Source organism: Microtus ochrogaster, unplaced genomic scaffold (genome assembly GCF_000317375.1).
Source record: "Microtus ochrogaster isolate Prairie Vole_2 unplaced genomic scaffold, MicOch1.0 UNK41, whole genome shotgun sequence".
NCBI classification, from domain to species: domain Eukaryota; kingdom Metazoa; phylum Chordata; class Mammalia; order Rodentia; family Cricetidae; genus Microtus; species Microtus ochrogaster.
The window spans coordinates 3137620-3159497 of record NW_004949139.1 but is presented as its reverse complement, the minus strand read 5'-3'; the positions used below and the strand labels follow the sequence as shown (position 1 = coordinate 3159497).

The 21878-nt window shown below is 38.0% G+C and overlaps 2 protein-coding genes and 1 pseudogene across 2 annotated transcripts; 2 read left to right on the top strand and 1 right to left on the bottom strand.

The window, feature by feature from the left end:
* LOC101991712 overlaps positions 1–3132 on the top strand; it is a 6302-nt pseudogene extending 3170 nt beyond the window's left edge.
* Positions 3133–8504: 5372 nt separating this feature from the next.
* On the bottom strand, positions 8505–9446 carry LOC101983208 (olfactory receptor 52J3-like). The gene has a single exon (XM_005368852.2). It carries the CDS (start codon positions 9438–9440, stop codon positions 8505–8507), a length of 936 nt encoding a protein of 311 aa, XP_005368909.1. The 5' UTR covers positions 9441–9446.
* Positions 9447–19912: 10466 nt separating this feature from the next.
* Positions 19913–20884, top strand: LOC101991429 (olfactory receptor 52D1-like). Its single transcript, XM_005368872.2, has one exon. The coding sequence runs from the start codon at positions 19919–19921 to the stop codon at positions 20882–20884; it is 966 nt and encodes a 321-aa protein (XP_005368929.1). The 5' UTR covers positions 19913–19918.
* The last annotated feature ends 994 nt before the right edge of the window (positions 20885–21878 follow it).

Sequence of the window (21878 nt, the reverse complement as noted above, 5' to 3'; positions counted from 1 at the left end):
GTTCCAGGACAGGCTCTAAAACCACAGAGAAACCCTGTCTCGAAAAACCAAAAAAAAAAAAAAAAGAATATAATGTAACTCTATAATTCAGATCACTTTTCTGGTGCAAATAAAATTTCCCATTAATGGCTCCATTCTGCGTATAAATTAAAATTCTCATTAATTAAGTTGCATCATGTGCTCTAGTACAGTGAAAATCGTGCTTGCACACTGGTTGCTAGTACTGAGACAATGTGTCTGAACTGACTAACCTTGCTTCATCTGTATTCCCTGCAACACAGACTTAACAGGTCCACAGTGACACAAACGTGAGTATGTTTTAACAGTTCTTGTTGTGATGCATGTATAGCATCAAATGTGCTAAAATTATTCACAATAGTAAGATTTTCACAGATTTTCATTATTCAAATAAATGCATATTTATTTATAGAATCTAAAATGTCTGAATCATAATAACTTAGACATTTTCAGACTCTCATAAATTACAGAGCACAGGGAAGATGAGAGGTAAATTAAAATATTTATTCCTAAATGTTTTGTTTATCTATCCTGACTGTCTGATCATTTTTTAATTATTAAAGAATGTGGATAAACTTTATAGTGTTTCTGTATAGACCAGAATCAGTTCAAGTCAAATTATCTGTTTATATGCATATGCAGAATTTCAATCGAGATACGTTACCTATAGTAATTGTAGAACTCTGAAGAAATAGGGGTGGGAGAATTATCTTCTCTACTGATTTATACTCTTCCTAAATCTACATTTTTAAATGCTCAAAATAAAAAAAAGTATACTTTGTGAACTCATGATTTTCTCTGTGAATTGCCCAGCTTAAGTTATACTGGGAACTATTAAGGAAGGATTAAGAACAATAGATATTTGGTACCCTCTGCTGCATAAGCAGTCAAGAATCCGTTTCATGAAACAGAAGGGCGAAAACTGCAAAGTGAGAGCTCTGTTATCATGCTTCACCTTTTTGGTTGGTTGCTGGACAGATGGCAAGGTGGACATGGGGCAGTGGAGGAAAAGCAAGCTACTTAGCCATGGAAGTAAGGCATGCTTGAAGAGTAGGGAGAGAAACTAACATTTCCCACAGCCCTTTGTTGGCTGACATGGTCCTAACATTTGTGGTAGCATTAATTCTAAATAAGACAAAACAGTGTTTGTGATTCTGTGTTAATTATATCTGGAAGACGCTTTTCTAAAATGCTTTTTAAAAAAAGTGGAAAATAGACTCTTAGCAGCCCGTGATTTTAAGTTAAAGACATAAACATTTTATTCAATTTTACTTTTAACATCAACCTTTCTGTAGGAATTCCTTTTCTGTTAGCAAATAAGAACATACTTAATCACTGATTTATTTTATTTATTTCTCTTCCTTTAAAAAAAAAGCAGACATTTACAAAGAATTTTCAAAGTCTGCGTTTTAGACAATCGACAGAGGTCGTAGGAGGGTTATATGGAAAACAAGTACAAGCAACTGAGAAAGAAAAAAACAGTGATAGCTCAACAAAAATGTTAATGTAGATTTGAAAATACAACTAATTGTGGAAAAGTAGAATTGGAAAAGTCTCAGTAGGAGGATTTATTTTATAGTACAGTAGAATAGTACTTAAAATTTATTTTATGTAATTTGGAGAAATTTAATTGTAAATGAATAAAAATATTTCAAAACAGCACTTAATTTATAATACCATTAGGTGGAAAGACAATAAAGGCATGCTATAAATTAGAACACAAGCTTTGGTACTCTCGTTGATAGATTTTGTACTCATTTTCATTGTATTCTTGTACATATGCTGTAAAGAAAGTGAAACATTTACTTAAAATGGTGCTTTAGCAAAAATCCTTAAAAAGACAAACATACCTTTTCCCAAATAAAAACCTATCTGAAATCTAGCTTATCAGTACGGGAATGTAATGGACTTTATTATTCTTCAAAAATAGTTTTTCGGAGTTACATTGAATGCTTGAGGCTGGTAACAACTCTTTTTTTCTGAATAGACCTGAAGTTCTGAGACAGCTTACATCCCTGTGTCACCACGCCATTGGCCAATGACACCTTTTTCAAGCCATCCGTCTTTACACTGGTTGGAACTCCAGGCCTCGAGTCAGTGTCGCACTGGATCGGGACCCCATTCTTCATTACTTTTGTTCCTGCCACAACTGGAAACGGTCTCCTCATCATCATCATTCATAGAGAGCACAGTCTCCATGAGCCCATGCATGTCTTTCTAGCCTGTGTTGGCGACTGTGGATTTGGGTCTCACTTTATGCATCACCCTAAAATGCTGGCTGTCTTTTGGTGCAGTCAAAGAACATTCAGAGCCGGGCGGTGGTGGCGCACGCCTGTAATCCCAGCACTCGGGAGGCAGAGGCACGCGGATCTCTGTGAGACCAGCCTGGTCTACAAAAGCTAGTGCCAGGACAGGCTCCAAAACCACAGAGAAACCCTGTCTCAAAAAACCAAAAAAAAAAAAAAAAGAGCATTCAGTTTGACTCCTGTCTAATCCAGATGCATTTTACTCACACTTTGCAGGGCATGGAATCTGGCATTCTACTGGCCATGGCCTTTGAATGCTATGTGGCAATCTGTGATCCCCTGAGACATTCTCACTAAGAAAGTACTAATTACCATTATAGCATTGGTGACCATGAGAGTCATCATCATCAGGTGTCCTCTTCTATTTAAGTTGCGGCTGACCCATTTCAGGACCGCGGCATCTCTCATTCCTCCTGTGAGCATATGGCTGTGGTGAAGCTCGCTACAGAGGATCTCAGGGTCAATAAAGCGTGTGGACTTTTTGTGGCTTTTTCAGTCCTTGGGTTTGATGTGATCTTTATATTCTTGTCCTATGTGTTTATCTTCCAGGCTGTCTTTAAATTGCCACAGAAAGAGGCCAGATTCAAAGCATTCAACATATGCACAGCTCACATTGTCTTTCTCCAGTTCTACATCCTCACGCTTTTTACATCTTTCATACGCAGATTTGTCTTTAATGTTGCTCCTTATGTTCACATTCTGTTCTCAAACCTCTCTTGTACCAATCCTGCTTAACCCTATCATCTACAGATTGAAGACCAAGCAGATTGGACAGAGAGTTATCAAAATGTTTGCCTCCAGAGACTAAATTGGCAGATTCTCCAGACTCATACACTCTTTATAATGTGTTTAGGAAGTTTGTCATACAATATATCACACTGTGATAATCTTTGTATTTATTGTATTTAATATGACATAAGCACATATTTATAACTAAAATTATAAATTTTAAGTAGCTGATATATTCATTTAAATACCATTTTAACTATTCTTCATTCTCATTTTTTATCAGAGTGGAAAATATTTTCTAGGAAAAATTCATTTAGCTTTTAGCATCTTTGCAGGTGTACTTTATTCTTAAAACAAGAACAATTTTATACAATATTACTCTAAGTTGTATTCTTCTTATTAGCTATTACTGACATCAAATATTCTCATGCTTTTTACTACCAGTTTCTAAACAATGGGTAGATTTTCAAACTTAATATTTCAGTTTTTAATAAATTTCCAATTGTGTCTGTCACAATTAATAATTACATATTTGCTTGTTTCTTTCTGAATAGAGATGGAGAAGAAGAGGATAGGGAGGGATGTGAAAGGGGAGGGGACAGGAGAAGAAGATGGAGGAAAAACTGAATGGTATATAAAATAAATGAAAAAAGTTTTTAAATAAAATAATAATTATTAAATAATTGCATATAATTTGGCACAGTATGAATGAAAAATTATAATCACTTCATTATTATTTTTAATCATTATGGGTTCTATGCCATATTTTCATATTGGACATATTTTCTGCGAAAACAAAAACTTTTATTATTATTTCAATCATCTTCAAATGTCTTAACATCTTGAAGAGTGACAGGTCATCATATTTTATGAAAACTTTCCATTTTTTTCATCACTGTGCCTCAAAAGCATGTGGATGTACTTTTGGGGAATAATGTTATTCATCTTCTCTCAACATTGGCATAGAGTTTAATAGTGGAACCCTTGCCTAGTAAATCTATTCTCACAGGAAGACTTCTAAGTCTATGGTTCTGAAACAGTACTTTCCTGTCTCTGTGTTATCACTGATTACATTTCTTTCTTTCTTTCTTTCTTTCTTTCTTTCTTTCTTTCTTTCTTTCTTTCTATTTTTTGGTTTTCTTTTTTATTTATTTATTTTTATTGGAAAAATTTCTGCCTCCTCCCCACCTCCTATTTCCCTCCCCCTCCCCCCACTCCTCTCCCCCTCCCTCTCTCCTCTCCCCCTCCATCCAGGTCTAGGAAGGTGAGCATCCAAACAGGCTAGGCTCCCACAAAGCCAGTTCATGCAGTAGGATCGAAACCTAGTGCCATTGTCCTTGGCTTCTGATCAGCCCTCATTGTCTGCCATGTTCAGAGAGTCCGGTTTTATCCCATGCTTATTCAGTCCCAGTCCAGCTGGCCTTGGTGAGCTCCCAATAGGTCAGCCCCACTGTCACAGTGGGTGGGTGCACCCCTCGTGGTCCTGACTTCCTTGCTCATGTCCTCCCTTCTTCTGTTCCTCATTTGGACTGAGAGCTCCAATGTGGGTCTTTGTCTCTATCTCCATCCATCACCAGATGCAGGTTCTATGGTCATATGCAAGATATTCATCAGTATGGCTATAGGATAGGGTCATTTCAGGTTCCTTCTCCTCAGTTGCTCAAGGTACTAGGTGGGGACATCTCCCTGGACACCTGCGAGCCCCTCTATAGAGTCAAGTCTCTTGCCAACCCTAAGATGGCTCCCTTAATAAAGTATATACTTCCCTGCTCCCATATCCACCCTTCCTTTATCCCAACCATCCCATTCCCCCAAGCTCCTCCCATCCTCCCCTTCTCACTTTTCTCACCCCATTTCCTCTTACCCCCATCCCACCCCACCCCCAAGTTCCCAGTTTTTGCCCGGCAATCTTGACTACTTCCCAGTTCCAGGCGGATGACTATATGTTTTTCTTTGGTTTCACCTTCTTATTTAGCTTCCTTAGGATCACAAATTATAGGCTCAATGTCCTTTATTTATGGCTAGAAACCAATTATGAGTGAGTACATCCCATGTTCATCTTTTTGGGTCTGGGTTACCTCATTCAGGATAGTGTTTTCTATTTCCATCCATTTGCCTGAAAAATTCAAGATGTCATTATTTTTTACCGCTGAGTAGTACTCCATTGCTGGTGGGAATGCAAACTTGTGCAACCACTTTGGAAATCAGTGTGGCGATTTCTCAGGAAATTCCGGATCAACCTACCCCAAGACCCAGTAATACCACTCTTGAGAATATACCCAAGAGATGCCCTATCATACGACAAAAGCATTTGTTCAACTATGTTCATAGCAGCATTATTTGTAATAGCCAGAACCTGGAAACAACCTAGATGCCCTTCAATGGAAGAATGGATGAAGAAAGTGTGGAATATATACACTGGTTACATTTCTAAATAGCTAAGAAAGCACACCAGACAGGTAAAACTTAGTCCCAAATGCTATCAAAACTAGGCTTCTGGTATAATATATGCACAAAGAATTTATTCTGGTTAAGATTTCAATTGCAGTTCTTTTTGACAATTCCAAAGGGATGTTCCATCCCATGACCTCTTAAGGCTCAAATACATTCTGGAAAGTTTGTTCATGGTGAGGGCTCTCCATCCTGTGGGTGCTGTCCCTCTGACATGCAGTGTGTACTTGACTCAATAAAACACTCTCTCATAAGGCTCTTGAACTTAGCAGGTTGTATCAAGGAAGGAAGAAAAGTCTGCATTTGTTCTGTGATAATTTGGTGTATGACAGCGTGAAGTCCACGTGACTGGAATTTCTGTAACTTTGAAATCATTTTAGTATTTCTTTTCTTTTTTCAGTTTAAAATCCACTTTGCTACAATACACTCACAAATAACGTCACTCAGCAAGATTAGCATATAAATTGTATTTTATCTTCTAAAATCCCCTACACTTGCCCCTCTTGACTGAAACATTGCTTGTGAACACACTGTACATTCTCAAGAAGTGGCCAAACTGCTGCTGAATTCACTTTTTATGCTTTATTCTTTTCCAAGCCTAAGATTATGTTTACTTCATTTAATACCATATTTCAACTTATCTTTATTACTGATCCTCCTTTGAATTTGGACTGAAAATGTGTATTATTTACCTACTTAATTTGTGGCTAGATGCAGAATCCTAAGTCAGCATATCAAAATCACTAAGGCACCAACACTTCATTAGCCATATTTGAGGAATCCAAGAAACATTTTCCACACAGCTTGTGGTGATTTTTCTCTCACTATACCATTGATGGTTGATATAAAATAATGTTGCTTTAGCTCTTGATTTTCATTTCCCTGACAACAAATTCTTTGAAATTTGAATATCTTCTTTACAAAAGATTTAAAATCCTTTGCTCTTCTTAGCTGAGTGTATTGTCTTTTCGCTGCTTTGTCCAAAAACTACCTTAAAAGCAGCACCATGTTCAGACATATTAGTGGCACATATTTCCCCTAGTTAATAAGTTACATTTTTTCTTTTTTCATGATATCACTTACAAATTTGGAGGGGGTGTTGTTTTTGAATTTTATTTAGTGCTGTTTTTGTTTACTAAAATAATATTCTATAACAAGATAAAATAAAATAGAAAGTGGTGAATAGAAATTATATAAAACAAACAGAAGGAAAAGAGCCCAAAGGAGGCACTATAAACAGAAATCCACTTGTTTAATACTCAGGAATGCCATAAAAACACTAAACTGAAAGCCATTTATATATATGCAAAGGACCTATGTGATTAAAAACAGAAAAGAAAAATTATATAAAAGATCAGAGAGAGAGAAAGAGAGAGAGAGAGAGAGAGAGAGAGAGAGAGAGAGAGAGAGAGAGAGAGAGAAAAGACCCTGCAATGATGTTGGGAGAAGAAGACCTTCAAAGACACCATTGAATCTTTTTTTGTTAGCTAGCAATTTACAAGGGTCTATCAACTGGAGATAGCTTCTGGGTTAGGGATGTGTCACTTATCCTTTCTGCTCTGTGGCTGCATCTGATGCAGACCAGTGTAGGTCCTGGGCATGCTGCCTTGGTTTCTGTGAATTCATATGTTCATTGACTCTGTTGATTCAGAGAATCTGGTTTTCTTGGAGTCCTCCAACCCCTCTGACTCTTAAAATCTTTTTGTCTCTGGGTCCCTTGAGTTCTGAGAGGAGGGAGTTGATGGAGACATTCTGTTTAGGACTAAATGTTGCAAGGTCACTCATTCTCTGCATAATTTCTGGCTATTTTCTTCACTGTGCATCCCTGTATACTCTGAAACTAGCTTTGTAGACTTACAGAGATCCACCTGCCTCTGCCCCCCAAATGCTGCAATTAAAGTCATACACCACCACAGCTGTTTTTTACTTAAAAACTTAATTTCATCTACTTTAAAAGAACATAGGAAACACAATCTTTGAATGACAATATTTAGAAAATCTTTTTTTCTAACCTCCACTGATTAGTTCCAGACACTTTAATGAACTCTAGTTCATGAAAACACAAGATAATTAATCTTCTGTATTTGTAAGCACCGAGTATTTTCTTAGTCCATTTAGTAATGGCATATGAGTGCAAAGGCAATTGTCAACTTATGACAACTTGCCACCTGAAAAGTAGTTCTAGACCCCTGAGGAGCAACACTTTTTTATATTTCATTATTCTTTTCTGTGTACATTATCTTCTGTGAACAGAAAATCATGATTAATAATTTTAAAAAAAGCCTGTAGCTCAGACGTTCTGGAGAAATTATCTCCTTGAGTACAATGCAAGGTATTTGGAAGAATACCCAGATAACTACAGTTAATGTTGGCGAAACTGAAATTTTATTTTGTACATTAAATTCACTCACTGTTACAAAGGTTTAATCATAAAATGCTGCTTTTAAAATTTTATAAATTCAAATTTTCTTATAAACATTATCTATACACTTTAATGTAAATACAGGGTACACTTCATACTTCCTCACAAAGAGGTAGCAGCCAAGTGAGGACACATGGTGCCTACAGATGTTGGTGTAAACTAAACAAATACATTTATAAAACCTAATTCAATATCTCAGTGATAATCTCAGATCCATTCAACATATAAAAGTTATGTTTGAGAATTTTTATCACAGAAAATCAAGGATGTTAGAGTCAAGTAATTATTTCTAAGCAGAATATTATATTATTCTCAAAGAGTCACAGAGACTCACATGGTCTCTTTATTAAAGACTAATGGGGTTTTCTCTTTCTTTCCCCCTGGTAGTGGAATCCTCTAAGAAGAATAACTTAACGCTGAACACTAAAGATTCAAGACTCCTAAACATTCTGCAATGCCTGTTCCTTTAGTCAGGATCACCTTCAGTAAGATATCTTTCTAATTACAATCTAGAGAAGTATCAAAATTGACAACTTGGGCCATACTTTCACCCTTTAGAACTAAAGAAATGCAGCCCCTTACTTGGAAGTGAAAGTGTGCACCACACGCTCACGGATCTGCTTGGTTCGCACACCATAGATTACAGGATTGAGGGCTGGTGGGATGACCACATAGAGGTTGGCAACAAGAATATGGGCATAGCGAGGGATGTTTTTTCCAAACCGGTGAGTGAGGAAGGAGAAGAGGGAGGGTGTGTAAAAAACACACATGACCCCAACATGGGAGCCACACGTGCCCAATGCTTTTTGTCGTGCATCTTTAGAAGGGAGGCGAAAAACAGCACGGAGAATATAAGCATAAGAGATTCCAACCAAAGCCACATCCAAAACAAGGAAAGACGCTACAAAAAGTCCATAAATGCCATTGATGCGAATGCTGGCACAGGCCAACTTAGCAATGCCCATGTGTTCACAGTAGGAGTGGGCGATAACCCGGGCTTCACAGAAGGGCAGACGGTGGATTAGGTATAGAATGGGCAGCATGAGCAGAACTGGACGCATCACAATACCCACACCAATGCCTACCAACATCTGGGGTGTCAGAATGGTTGTATAGCGGAGTGGCACACAAATAGCAGCATAGCGGTCAAATGCCATTGCCAGCAAGACTGCGGACTCCATTCCTGTGAAAGTGTGTATCAGAAACATCTGAGCTACACAGTTTCCAAAACCAATTTCATGTGCATCAAACCAAAAGATACCTAGCATCCGAGGTACTGAGGATGTGGAGAGTGCTACATCAATGGCAGATAAGATGGCTAGAAAGTAGAACATAGGATCTCTTAGAGTACGGTCTATCCAGATGACCCATAGAATTGTGGTATTCCCCAGCAAAGCCATTAAGTAGATACAGCAAAAAGGCATGGAAATCCATCCGTGGACATTCTCAAGTCCAGGAATGCCTACAAGATAGAAGGTGTCTGGGTGGAAAGTGGAAAAGTTGGTGTGGAGCATCTTGCCATTAACGAGGGAAGTAGTAACTCTAGAAGAAAACTAGGAGTTAGATGCACTTAGCTTACAACATCTCTGTGAACATTTTTTTTCTAATTTCACATAACTTTTATTATAGTATGTTGCCATCTGTATTCTATTAGTAGTTTATTATCAATTTTGCTAGTCTACAAGTTAATATAGATATTTACATATAGAAAACAGCACAGGCTAATAAACATTTGGTTATATCTGTTGTTTCGGGCAACCACTGCAGTCCTCGGACAGATTTCTTGCAGATGATGGAGGATGCTTGCATTCATAAATTACCTACTTTGCAATCCTTTATGTTCAAGCTAAAACAGTGTTGAATTGGACACAGATTACACTGTGCAACTTGTCCTTTCCTTTTGATCCAAAAGTTAAAAGTTGTCCCCTTCCTTTTAACTCTGTGGCCACTCTATCAGCATCTTTGGTAAATTGGGGATGTGTGGTGGTAAGGTTTTATTTGTTTGTTTGATGTGGTTTTGGTTTGGTTTGCTTATTTGTAAATCTGAATGTAATTTGACTATTCCTATGTACCACAGAAATATTTTTCAATGATAATTCAGTTGCTACTTGGAATGTAACTATTATTTTTTATTTTTAAAATTTCCATTTCTATATTCATTGCTAATAGTACTATATATAATAGGAGATTTATAGTCCAGTACATATAGCAAACTGAGTATATTGCCCCAGAACATCTCCCTACTCTCTCTTTTCTCACCCCACCCCTCTCACTGGTCTCTTTGCTTTCATTTCTTTCCAATGTTTTGTGCTTCAAAATATGAGTTCAAAATCCAATCTATGACTCAAATGGAAAGGTCATCATTTATAACAGGTTCCTCTCCAAGGTTTCAAACATTATTTTACTATTTCACAAAAGCCTCATATAAATCCTGAAGTTTAATTTCAAATACATGAAGTTTTTGTTTATATTATAACCTCAGTCCTCTTTCTATGATAAAATGCTTTAGTTTAGTACATCGAAACAATCACAGAAAGTCAGACATAATCATTGCATAAAGAATCTGCAGTGTGAAGCATATCAGTGTGACTAGATAAATGAAACAACAGAAAATCTAGTGGGTTCTTAAAACTTGTTAGTTCAGTGTCAACCATGATACATATTTAGAAAATTCGTTACCTAATGAAGACTTATTTTCATTAGCTCATCCTCCCCATGTAACTCACATACACCCACACAGAGCTGAGCTTAAGTAGTGGCACAAACCTGTGAACCATGGCAGCTCAGAATCATCTCATCTATAGGAGTAAATGCATATCCTGGTTGCAATAAGTTGAATAAAGCCCACATACTCAATATTTTGTGAAATTGGAAGACATAGACCAGGATATCCTGCAGTTTTCCCTTTCACTGCTCGTGGGCAAAAGATTTGCCTCAGTGAAGACAGCAGGAGGAAACAAGCACAGCGAAGTAAAGTTGGTCAACACAAGGCTGCAGACCCCCCTGTTTGTGGTTCCTTACACCTCACAGTGTTCTTCCCCTCTTCCTCCTTCCCCTCCTCCTCCTTCTCCCACATCGAATGCTCCTCTCTCGCTCCCTCTATCTTTGGAAAGAAAAGATATATAGGACTAAAATAAAAAGCAGATGATATGGAGGGAGATAGACATAAAGGAGAAAGTAAACGTTTAGAAGAAGAAAGGAGATGAGACCAAGGGAGGGAGAGAGAGAAAAAATAACTCAACTCTAAAGGTATCCATAGAAATGAGAGCAAAATTCAGTCTTGAGAATAATTTGTTACTATTTTTAATATCTTCCTTCTGGTAAATAAATTCCTCATACACCATCCTTCTGGAATCTCTACATCCCCTACCCCACTCCTCTATATAATCAGATTCCTAAGTCTGCATTTGACACTGGTTCTCTGAAAGCCTTATAATTGCCTTTTGTGTGTTTCCTAAAAGGACGAGATCTTTATAATAGCATCCCGTGGAGTCCCTGGTGGCTGTCTAAAGTTAACATCAGCTGAAACCTGTTTTATCTCTCAGGATGATCTCCTCAGAGTTTCTTGGGAAAGACTGCATTTTCTTCCTCAGGGCCAGGTAGCTTGATGTTGATTGGAAAGTCTCCCCATCTCCTTCTCTCCACACACATTGAAGCTCAGAAATGAGAGGTACAACAAACTGCCACATAGAGTATCTACGTAAGAAGAGACTTCCTGGATACATTTCGATTCTCATTTTCTGAGAAATCATAATTATGTCAAGACATTAACAATTCACATGTCTCACTTTTCACATCCACGTCTTCGTACTCCCCAACATTCACTCAGACATCCTGGATCCCAAGTCATCCAAGGACTCTCATCTCTTCTCCAGACAGGCTAAACTTACTGACCTAAACACAGGATAATACAGTTGGAGCCCACGAGACTGTACAGGGAATATACAGCAGACAGATCTATCAGACCAACCCACAGGAAGTGTATACGTGCACATGTGCACATCTATGTGAAGTAACCCTTTCTGCAGAGTTACGGGAACACTTTTGAAAAAGTCACTGTCAAATCTGTAAAAACCTTGTAAAGCCATGACCCCTCCTTTCAAAATGGGGTTTATTCCCAAAATACTTTAGCAGCGTGACTTCTGCACAGGCATTGGAATGACTGGTCCATCCCCCTCCATACACACACCAGGAGACTTCAGAGCAAGAACATTCATTCTTTGTTCTAACAGTCAAATTTACATAGAGTCAACATTCCAAAATTACCTTTGCTGACAGACCGCTTAGGAATTTCAAAATGATAGGAAAATCTTACCAGACAAACAGGTCTGGGTGTGGGTGAATTCTTGGTTTAGGGATGCTTACTAACTCTATCTAATGGTTTGGAATGTCAGGAATTTCTCCTTGGGTGCTGACTCTTTCCTGGGTGAAGTCACCTATTCTGGAGTGCTGCCCTCTTTGTGATTTTAAAATGTATGTGATATCATTGTTTTTCCTGTGGAATTTTTTAATTGCATCTGTAAACCTAGTGACCTGGGAAAGTTCGTCCCTTTTCCCTCCTCCCCTTTTCCTTCCCCCTTCTCCTTCTCCTTCTCCTCTTCCTCTTCCTCCTCCTTCTTTTCCCAGTTTATTCTCTCCAAGGGATAAAGAACATGTAGCAGTAGCGTATGTGAATTGATTTATTTCATTTACCGTCAGATCTAATTAGCCAGGGTATTGCCTGCTATGGCAAATCTTAGCTGGACCCTGTCGGGGTGCTGAGGCTAATACTCAAGGTCCCTGGCAGAATGGTAGCAGAAAGATTGTAGGGAAATTAAAGCCTCTAAAATAACCAACTTTGAAACCTGCCTTGCAATAGATTTATTGTCACATAATATTTTGCTATAGTTCAAATAAATTTAAACTTTATTACTTTTATTTGCTACCTGAGGAATATTAGCCAAGATAATGATTAAAAATATTTTTAGTTATTGAAAGACCCTCGGAGAGGACCTTTTTTTGGGGAGACCTCCCCAATGCCAAGGAACAGGCCGAGACCGCACGAATGCAAATCGCAAGAGGTTTATTGAGTAGACACAGGTACCTGCAGCCAGCAAGATCTCTTGGAAGACTTGCGTGCCTGCTAACTGGAGGGCGGGCATTTTATAGGGAAGAGCAAACAGCAAGTTTACAGAAGCAAAACAAAAGCGTGGTTATCGGAATGAGGCGGGGCATGAATGGTTCCCTCTCTCAGCATGCAACAGTCATCCTGTTCCTATCTTATTGACATTCTGCCTTGCAGTCTTCCTATCTCAAAGACATTCTGCTTTCTCAAGCACATGGGATGTTCTTACGAGAGCAGGCTGGCTGCTGATCCGGAGAATTTTTTTTAAGCAAACAGGACATTCCCCCTGGAGCATGCTAACTGTGGGTTTTGAGGAGGGGGTCTGTAGGGTCTTTCAGTTATTATATAATATTAAAATTAATTGTCACGAATAACCTACCAATTTACACTCATTTATTCATCAATAAAGTAATTAGGTTAGAAAACCCTCTCAACTCAATTCACTTACATGCTAAATGCTTTTAGAATCTACTCATTTGGGTTTGAGGATGTAGCTTATTTGGCAGATAATCTTGCATTGATGAAGATCTGGGGTTCAGTCTCTGTCACCACATAAACAGGGCCTGGCACAAGTATAATGCCAGTGTACAGCCAGCCATGAAAAACAGATCACTCAAAGGAAGTTCTTCCAAACATTATCACCCACCAGTGTTGGGCCTAGCCATGATAAGCTTAAGGGAGACCTTAATTGTAGTTTACCCTGAAACAATACCCGGTTGCAGGAAAGACTACAAACTGAGACTGCCTAGGAACAGACCATCCAAAGGAAATTCAAGATAGGAGCACCTGCCAGCACACATTCACCAGGATACCCCTAGACAAATGTCAGCCAACCAGGGGTGCTTTTAATGGCTTTGTGGGGCTGCCCAGCAGGCAGGGGGCAGCAGGTCCTGAGAGTAGCCAGTCCCAGGCAGGGCCTGGTCGCACCAAGCAGCAGGTCTCCAATGGTGGCTGGTCCCCTTAGCGTCCCCTTAGCGTCCCCTTAGCATCCCTGGCTGCTAGCCATGTTAGCAGTGGGTGGACAAGGGGCAGACAAATAGGCACACCACCCAACTCCATGCCTCCTTTTTCTATCCCTTTAGAAATAAAACAGAAAAATAAACAAATTAGAATTCAAGAAAGGGAAAAATCACAGGAAACACACAAACACACATGCTCATGCATGCACACAAGTGTACACACATAGAGAAAGAGAGAGTGTGCACACACACACACAGAGAGAGAGAGAGAGAGAGAGAGAGAGAGAGAGATGACCCCAAAACAAAATCAGAAACCATAATATACAAGCAAAAATGCACAAATAAGTTTATATTAGACAAAATCTACAAATACTACATGACTGAGTCAATTTTCTGTTGGTTATCTACTGCTGGGTGCGTGGCCTACTCTTAGGTGTGGAAAATATATCCAGTGAGACTTCACTGGAGAAAACTAAGTTTTCCTTTGCAAGTGCATGTCAGCTGCAGATAACTTCTTGGTTAGGGGTAGGAGCACATTCCAACTCCTCCCTCTCTGTGCTGGGATCCTGTCTGGGTTGAACTTGTGCAGTCCATGTGTGTGCTGCCACAGTCTTTGTGAGCCCATATGTTCATCAGTCCTGTTGTGTCTGGAAGACACCATTTCCTGGCTGGCATATATCATCTCTGGCTCTTAGAAATCTTTCTGTCTTCTCTCCCTAATAGCTCTCTGAGTCCTGAGAGAAGGGGTTTGATGAAGATATCCCATCTAGTATTGAATATCTCACTCTATATGCACTGTCCAATTGAGGCTCTCTGTGTTGCTTCCTGTCTTCTCTGATGATGTAACTGATCCATGTGTGAAGAAGAATATTGTTAAGAGTCATTTTATTATATTCCTTTAGCAAAACAGTAGCATTTCATTTTCCCATAGTCCCATAATCTAGTCTCTTTGGTTGTAATAAGAACCTTCTAAAATAATGAGTGAGAGCTTCATTTATCTATGGGAATAATGATAAGTATTTGACACTATTTCCATTCAGCAAAATAACAGTACAGGGTTCTTTTCTAGCATATGTGACCACCACTGCCATGGGTTCCTGATCAGGTTTTCAGATATGAATTTATACCTCAGGGGTGGGACTTTACAAATCACAAAGCTATTGATTTCTATCATATTATTTATATCACTGCTGCAACAATGAGTGTGCACTGACAATCTGGTCAATATTGTAGTTTGCAAGGCTCATAAATGGATGCAAATTGTTCATTTTTCTTCCCCAAGGTGCCTGTATAGCACCTGTGACACAGTATAAGCTAGCCAAGATAAGAGAAGTTGTCAAGTCACTGCCTGCTTGGTTTCTCTGTTCTGTGATAAAAAATATGTGGTATCTCCAGCAATGGATCTTTACAGTCAAGTTCCAGTAGAAGAACAAAAGCAATGGCAATAGTCTATATTCTGTTTTTAGGATCACTGGGATTCTCCATCTATGACCACCAACTTGAGGGAAATTATCTAACATGTGAGTTGAATTTATTTATTTGTTTGTTTGTTTATTTATTTATTTATGGTTTTTCAAGATGAGACAGGGTTTCTCTGGAGCTTTGGAGACTTTTCTGAAATTAACTCTTGTAGACCAGGCTAGCCTTCTACTCACAGAGATACACCTGCCTCTCCCAAGTGCTAGAATTAAAGGCATGAACCACCATCACCCTGCAATGTTGGAATTTTTCTTTGGTAACTTAAGCCTGGCCCATTTGAGGGTTTTTACTTCAGAGTTTCAATCTGACCACATGACACTTAGTACAAGCTACCCCATCACAGTTTGGAGTGTCATCCTGCAAATTTTACATAAAACTTCCTTGCTGTGTATTCATCAAACACTATAGATAGATATAAAGATTCCCAGGCAGATATCACATATATACATAGAGAAATTTTGCTTTCTTTAGGGACACGCACTGATGCTTTAACTTGTAACTTATATCACAAAGCACTGTAGTTCATTATGTATGAGGCTTGTGTAATTAAGTCAGTTTTATCAGCACGTGACAAAGTTCTGTCTCTTTGGAACCCTTTACATGATCTCAGCACTGATGAACCATTTTACAGGGAAAGGCAGTGAGAAGGGTAAAGAGGCTAAATAACAGCACACAAAGGATTTTATGAGATTTAAAACTAGAATTTAAGGGCCTTACTTTGCCAACCCTCTGTGATGGTACTTTGTGCTCTAGCAAATAAAGCTCGCCTGAGGTCCAGAGTGTGGAGCGAACCACTAGCCATAGAAGCCAGGCAGTGGTGGCTCACACCTTTAATCCCAGTACTTGGGAGTTACAAGTCTTTAATCCTAACACTAGTGAGGTGGAGCAGGAAGGGATATGGCTGGTGGAGAGAGAAATATAAGGCAGGAGGAGACAGGCCCTCAGAATATTCAGTCTGAGGGCTTGTAGAGACAGGATACCCCACTAGGTCTGAGGATTTTGTAGCAGTAAGAACTAGTGGCTAGCTGCTCTGCTTCTTTGATCTTTCAGCTTTTAACCCCAGTAATATCTGACATCAGGTTTTCATTATTAAGAACCATTAGAAATCATGTAACAACCCCATTCTAATATGCATGTTAGAACATTCAAAATTTTGGCAGACTTTTGTATGTGCTTGCTACTTTAAAGAAGCTACAAATAATCATTTGGACTTATGATTATGTTTTAAGGACTAGATATATTTAATTTAAAATATGAAATTTCTGAAGCATGAGAATTATATATGTACAAATAAATATTAATATTGTGTATAGATGTGTGTATAACATGCACATAAATATTTAGCACATATATAAAGAATACAATCCAATACAACAATAAATTTATACAATTCCAAGTTTTACATCTAAGAAAGCTAGCAGGGTTGATCTTCGTCATGGTAAGCTTTAACTGTCAACTTAATTGCAATAACCTGTGAGGGATTATATGACCCAGGCTTGTCTGTAGTGCATTGTCTTATTAAGGTAATTGATGTGGGAATCCTGCCCACTGTGTGTTGCAACATTCCCTGGGAAAGGGTTCATGAACTATAAAATGTTAGAAAAATAAAGCTGAGAACAAAGAAGCAAATAAGGAAGCTTGCATGCATCTTCTCTTTATCTGCTCTTGAGTGTGGATGTGATGTGATTAGTTGTTTAAAATGATTCCCTTGACCTCCTTGCACAATGGACTGTGAGCTGGTCTTGTCAGCTTCTCCCCTGCGGTGCTCTTCTTTAGAATACTTTATCACAGCAACAGAAGTAAAACTAGAACCCCCACATTTATAAAGAAGGCTGAGCCTCCATCTTTCTTTTCTTGTTTTTTTTAAAATTAAATGTTGAGATTCAATTTAAACAATTAAAAATGTTCCTGAGCGGGAGGCTGCAGAAACGGAGGAGGAGGACTCCCTGCCTGCCCTGCTTTTAGAGTCCCGCATTAACAAGATGTGATTCCAAAGATCTTAAGGTTGTCATTCATCCCAAATCTCCAACCTTTTGTTTTGCTTTTTCTTGATTCCACAAGGAAGCCATCTCTATTCCTTGGCAATGGGTGCCTGAGGTGATGAAAACTGTCCATAACCGGATTCAGTCACGACACGTAGTAAGTCAAGGAAGAACTACAGCTCACTTCAGCCTAGTGGATGTTCATTGTGATGCTTGAAGAATTGGGAGTCAGGTAATAAATACACAATAAGTCTTCCTTTATGATCGGGTAGGTGTATATAGGCCAAATGGACGTTTCCAGGCCTCTACTCAATGCAACCAATCGCTTACATCTGCTTCTATAAGATTTCTTGGGACAATTCCTCCCACTAGTTTTTGTATTAACTGTTTAGAATGGATCTACATTATAAGCAAGAAGTATGTACATAATCTTAATTTTAGAAAGGAGTAAGATTGAGAGAGCTGGATACTTTAATTTTTCTTCTCAACTGAGTGTTCAAAGTTACATTAGGCATGGTCTAGTTTGAAAAAGAAAAGATTAGACTTAGAGGAACTTCTTCATGTAATGAGAAAATGGAACTTTTAACAGTACTTGCAATCAAATTAATACTGAAGGCATGTTTTAATGTTGCATGCACAATAATGCTCATCATTATTATAGCAATATAATTATATAATACTAATAATTAATAACCTACAGGAATAATCTATCAGTGTAATTAATCATGAAAGTCCTGAAGTTAGTGTGTGAGCTAGAATCCAGGTTTATCATTTACCAGCTTTTTAAACTTATAAAGTTACTATGACTCTACTCAACAAGATGGTGGATCAAATTTATGAGTTAATATATGTTATTATTCTCAAAATTATTCTCAAAATGACTGCCTTATTATCAATCAATCATAGGTATAAAAGCATAGGATAACATATAATTAATAACTTGCCAAGTATTTTTTATATTCTTACATATTTTTTTATATTCTAAATATATAAATATATATTCTCTTTATATTCTAAGCTATATAGTATAGTTTAGAAATTTCATTTATTAAAAATTGCAAACCTGCCTTGACCTAGAAGTCCAACTACTATATAATTAAAAAATGAAATCCATCTCAAAGTCCTCTGAAGGTCTCATAATGAAAGTAAACACATAATTTATATGTAAAATTTCAAATAAAAAACTTATCTAAAATTATTTTGTCTTTCCAATTTTATATTGACACCCAGTCTGAAATACATATTATAAACATGATTTTTGAATGTTGTTAATTTTCATGATCAGAAACATCCTATAATGTAATACTATCTGTAGTAGTAAATGTTTTAGAAGCAGCATTAATAGCGTTTCTAGATATAAAAGAATAACAATAATTCATATATTATGAGACTTACACAACTTTCAAGGTCATGCTCTAATAATAGATTAAAAATTAAGCAAGTGAAATCATCAATTTATAGAATAAGTCTGGGGATGATAATCAGGCCACAAAGAAACACACTTGACAAAGAAAAATTTGTGAACTGAAGCTTAGATGAAGAAAACCTTTTCTATCAACTTGGCTAAGGAGAGATTGTTTGACTCACAGATAAATAGAAATAAGTTTCAATAGCTAAAATAATGCTATAATCTGCTTATTGCAAAAATGGTCTAGTAAGGTCAAAAACAAAAGTACAGTGAAGTCATGACAAGCACCTCGCCTTGTTCATCACCTGTTTTTTGACTCTCGTGCTGTCAGCTCAAGCGGCTCTCAGCTAGGGGTGGACAAAGGTACACATAGTCATTCACTGCTGTTGACAGATTAGCCAATGTATTGATATTCCACTATCATAGGTATGTGTACATGGTCATTTGGAATTTCTCTAAAGCATTGTCCAAATATTGTTTTTAAAAGAGAGGAAATTAAATAAAGGAAGAAAGCCAATCCTCATCTAGTCCTCCATAGACTACTTTTCTTCTTTTTCTTTTACCCCTCACAGCATAACATACACATTCTTCAATTTTCAATCAGTATCAAATTCTTTCCAATGGAAGATAATAGAATTTTCAATAATTTAAATGTCTTCCTCATTTGCACCTATACATCAGTAATGTTACAAAATGGAAATTTATATAGTGATGAAAATAGCAATGTTAGTACATAAACAGAAAGTATGAATGTTGTTCTCTGTGGGACTAAAGAGAGCAAAGAGTTCAGGGCAAAAACGTTTCATGAAAATCTCATTACAGATACCAACTATTTATGAATTTGAGTAGTTAGTTTTCAATTGCAGAGTAATTCTGTAAGGATACCTGATTCTTTTATGTCATGATAACCTTTTATTCTACATTTAAGGTACAGTAATTTCTCCAGTACAGAAGGTACTCCCTGTACGTCTTAACAAGTCAACTTTCAAATTTAGAAATAATTTTTGATCCTTTTATAGAAAATATCCATGAAGAAGAAGTTGAGACTCTGACTCTTGTTATGTCTGTCTACAATAAGTCTGATGTCCATCCCTCAACCTTCATTCTCATTGGCATTCCTGGGTTGGAGGCAGCACACATGTGGATTTCCATCCCCTTTTGTGTGGTCTACATTTTGGCGCTAGTGGGAAACTGTTCTCTTCTGTTCATCATCAAGACAGACTCCAGCCTCCATGAGCCAATGTACCTCTTCCTCTGCATGTTGGCAGTGGCTGACCTTGTGGTGTGCACTACAGCTGTTCCCAAACTTCTCAGTCTCTTTTGGTTTCAAGATGGAGAAATTCCTTTTGAAGCTTGCCTTACTCAGGTCTTCCTAATCCACTCTTGCTCAACCATGGAGTCCGGCTTTTTCTTGGCCATGGCATTTGACCGTTATGTGGCCATTTGTAACCCATTAAGACACTCAACTATTTTGACACACACTGTAACTGGAAGGATAGGTCTAGCTATTGTACTTCGGGGAATAGTTCTTCTCAGTCCTCATCCTTTCTTACTAAGTTGGCTTCCCTATTGCAGGACCAACATAATTTTCCACACGTACTGTGAGTTCATGGCCCTCATCAAGATTGCCTGTGCTGAGACGAGCATCCGCCGAGCCTACAGCCTCATTGTTGCTTTCCTCACTGGGGGTGTGGACTTCATATTGATCATTTGTTCTTATGTCCTCATACTCAATACAGTCTTCCACCTCCCTTCCAAGGATGCCAGACTCAAGACTCTGGGCACCTGTGGCTCGCATGTCTGTGTTATCTTAGTCTCATATACTCCTGCCTTCTTCTCCTTCCTCACCCACAGGTTTGGGCACAAAGTGACTCCCCAAGTGCACATATTTGTGGCCAACATATATCTTCTTGTACCACCCATGGTGAATCCCATTATTTATGGTGTAAGGACCAAGAACATAAGAAACAGATTTCTCAAAGTGTTCAGGTTTTCAAAGTTTACAAACCTGAATTGGTTTGGTTGAAGAGTGAAATCTTTACTTTGAAACAGATGTGATTCCAAGGCAAAAACTTTATCAAAATATTTTTTATTCAAACAAGCAAACAAACAAAAAAGACAGCATCTAATGTATAGAAAAGGGAAGCCAAGTACAGGAGATCGAGAGTGAGAGGAGGTTTCACAGATTGATATTTACCATTGGTAACACATTAAAATTTTCTTTAGTTTATCACAATCTTCTTGAGTAAATTGCCATACCTCTCAAGCACATACTTCAACTTACTTACTAAGAGTATTTAAATGCTAACTATTCTATTATCTGTTCTCTTAAAAGCATTACTATTCATTCCAAATAATATTTTTATAGTGAAACAATTCTATTATAACAGCTATCACATCCCTTCGCTTTTGAAGCCATCACCATACACCTCAGGACTATATTATTGCTTTGAAATCATTTGTTGCTGTCCAAGTTGTCATTAATCTGTCTGTAATTGTAATTATCTTTGCTGTCTAACTGCTGTTAAAACTTGTGTTTGACTTTAGTATTCAATTGTTTCTCAGGGGTGACTCTTACCAGCAATATGTCAAATGGTGGAAGATAGATACGGATAACTCACATATAGCATGAGTGTGCAAATGTTTCTCTAAAGAAGACACAGCTAACTGCATGAACGGGCTTTGTGGGAGCCTAGTCTGTTTGGATGCTCACCTTCCTGGACCTGGGGGGAGCAGGGAGGACCTTGGACTTCCCACAGGGCAGGGAACCCTGACTGCTCCTTCGACTGGAGAGGGAGGGGGAGGGGGAGTAAAGGAAAGGGAAGAAAGTGGAAGGAGGGAAGGAGGTAGAAATTTTCAATAAAAAAATAAATTAATTAAAAAAAGAAGACACAGCTACTTTGGAGTCATGTTCTGATGGCTATGTTTTAAATCTGTAACCTTCTGTGTCTTACAGGTCAAAACATGTATTATCTATAAATGGGAGTTGTCTGCAGTACAAGAACAAAGGGAAAGACCTA

What these genes read in the sequence shown, in the direction of transcription:
- LOC101983208 (XM_005368852.2), bottom strand. Translation starts at nt 9,440, where the DNA reads ATGCTCCACACCAACTTTTCCACTTTCCACCCAGACACCTTCTATCTT.
- LOC101991429 (XM_005368872.2), top strand. Translation starts at nt 19,919, where the DNA reads ATGTCTGTCTACAATAAGTCTGATGTCCATCCCTCAACCTTCATTCTC.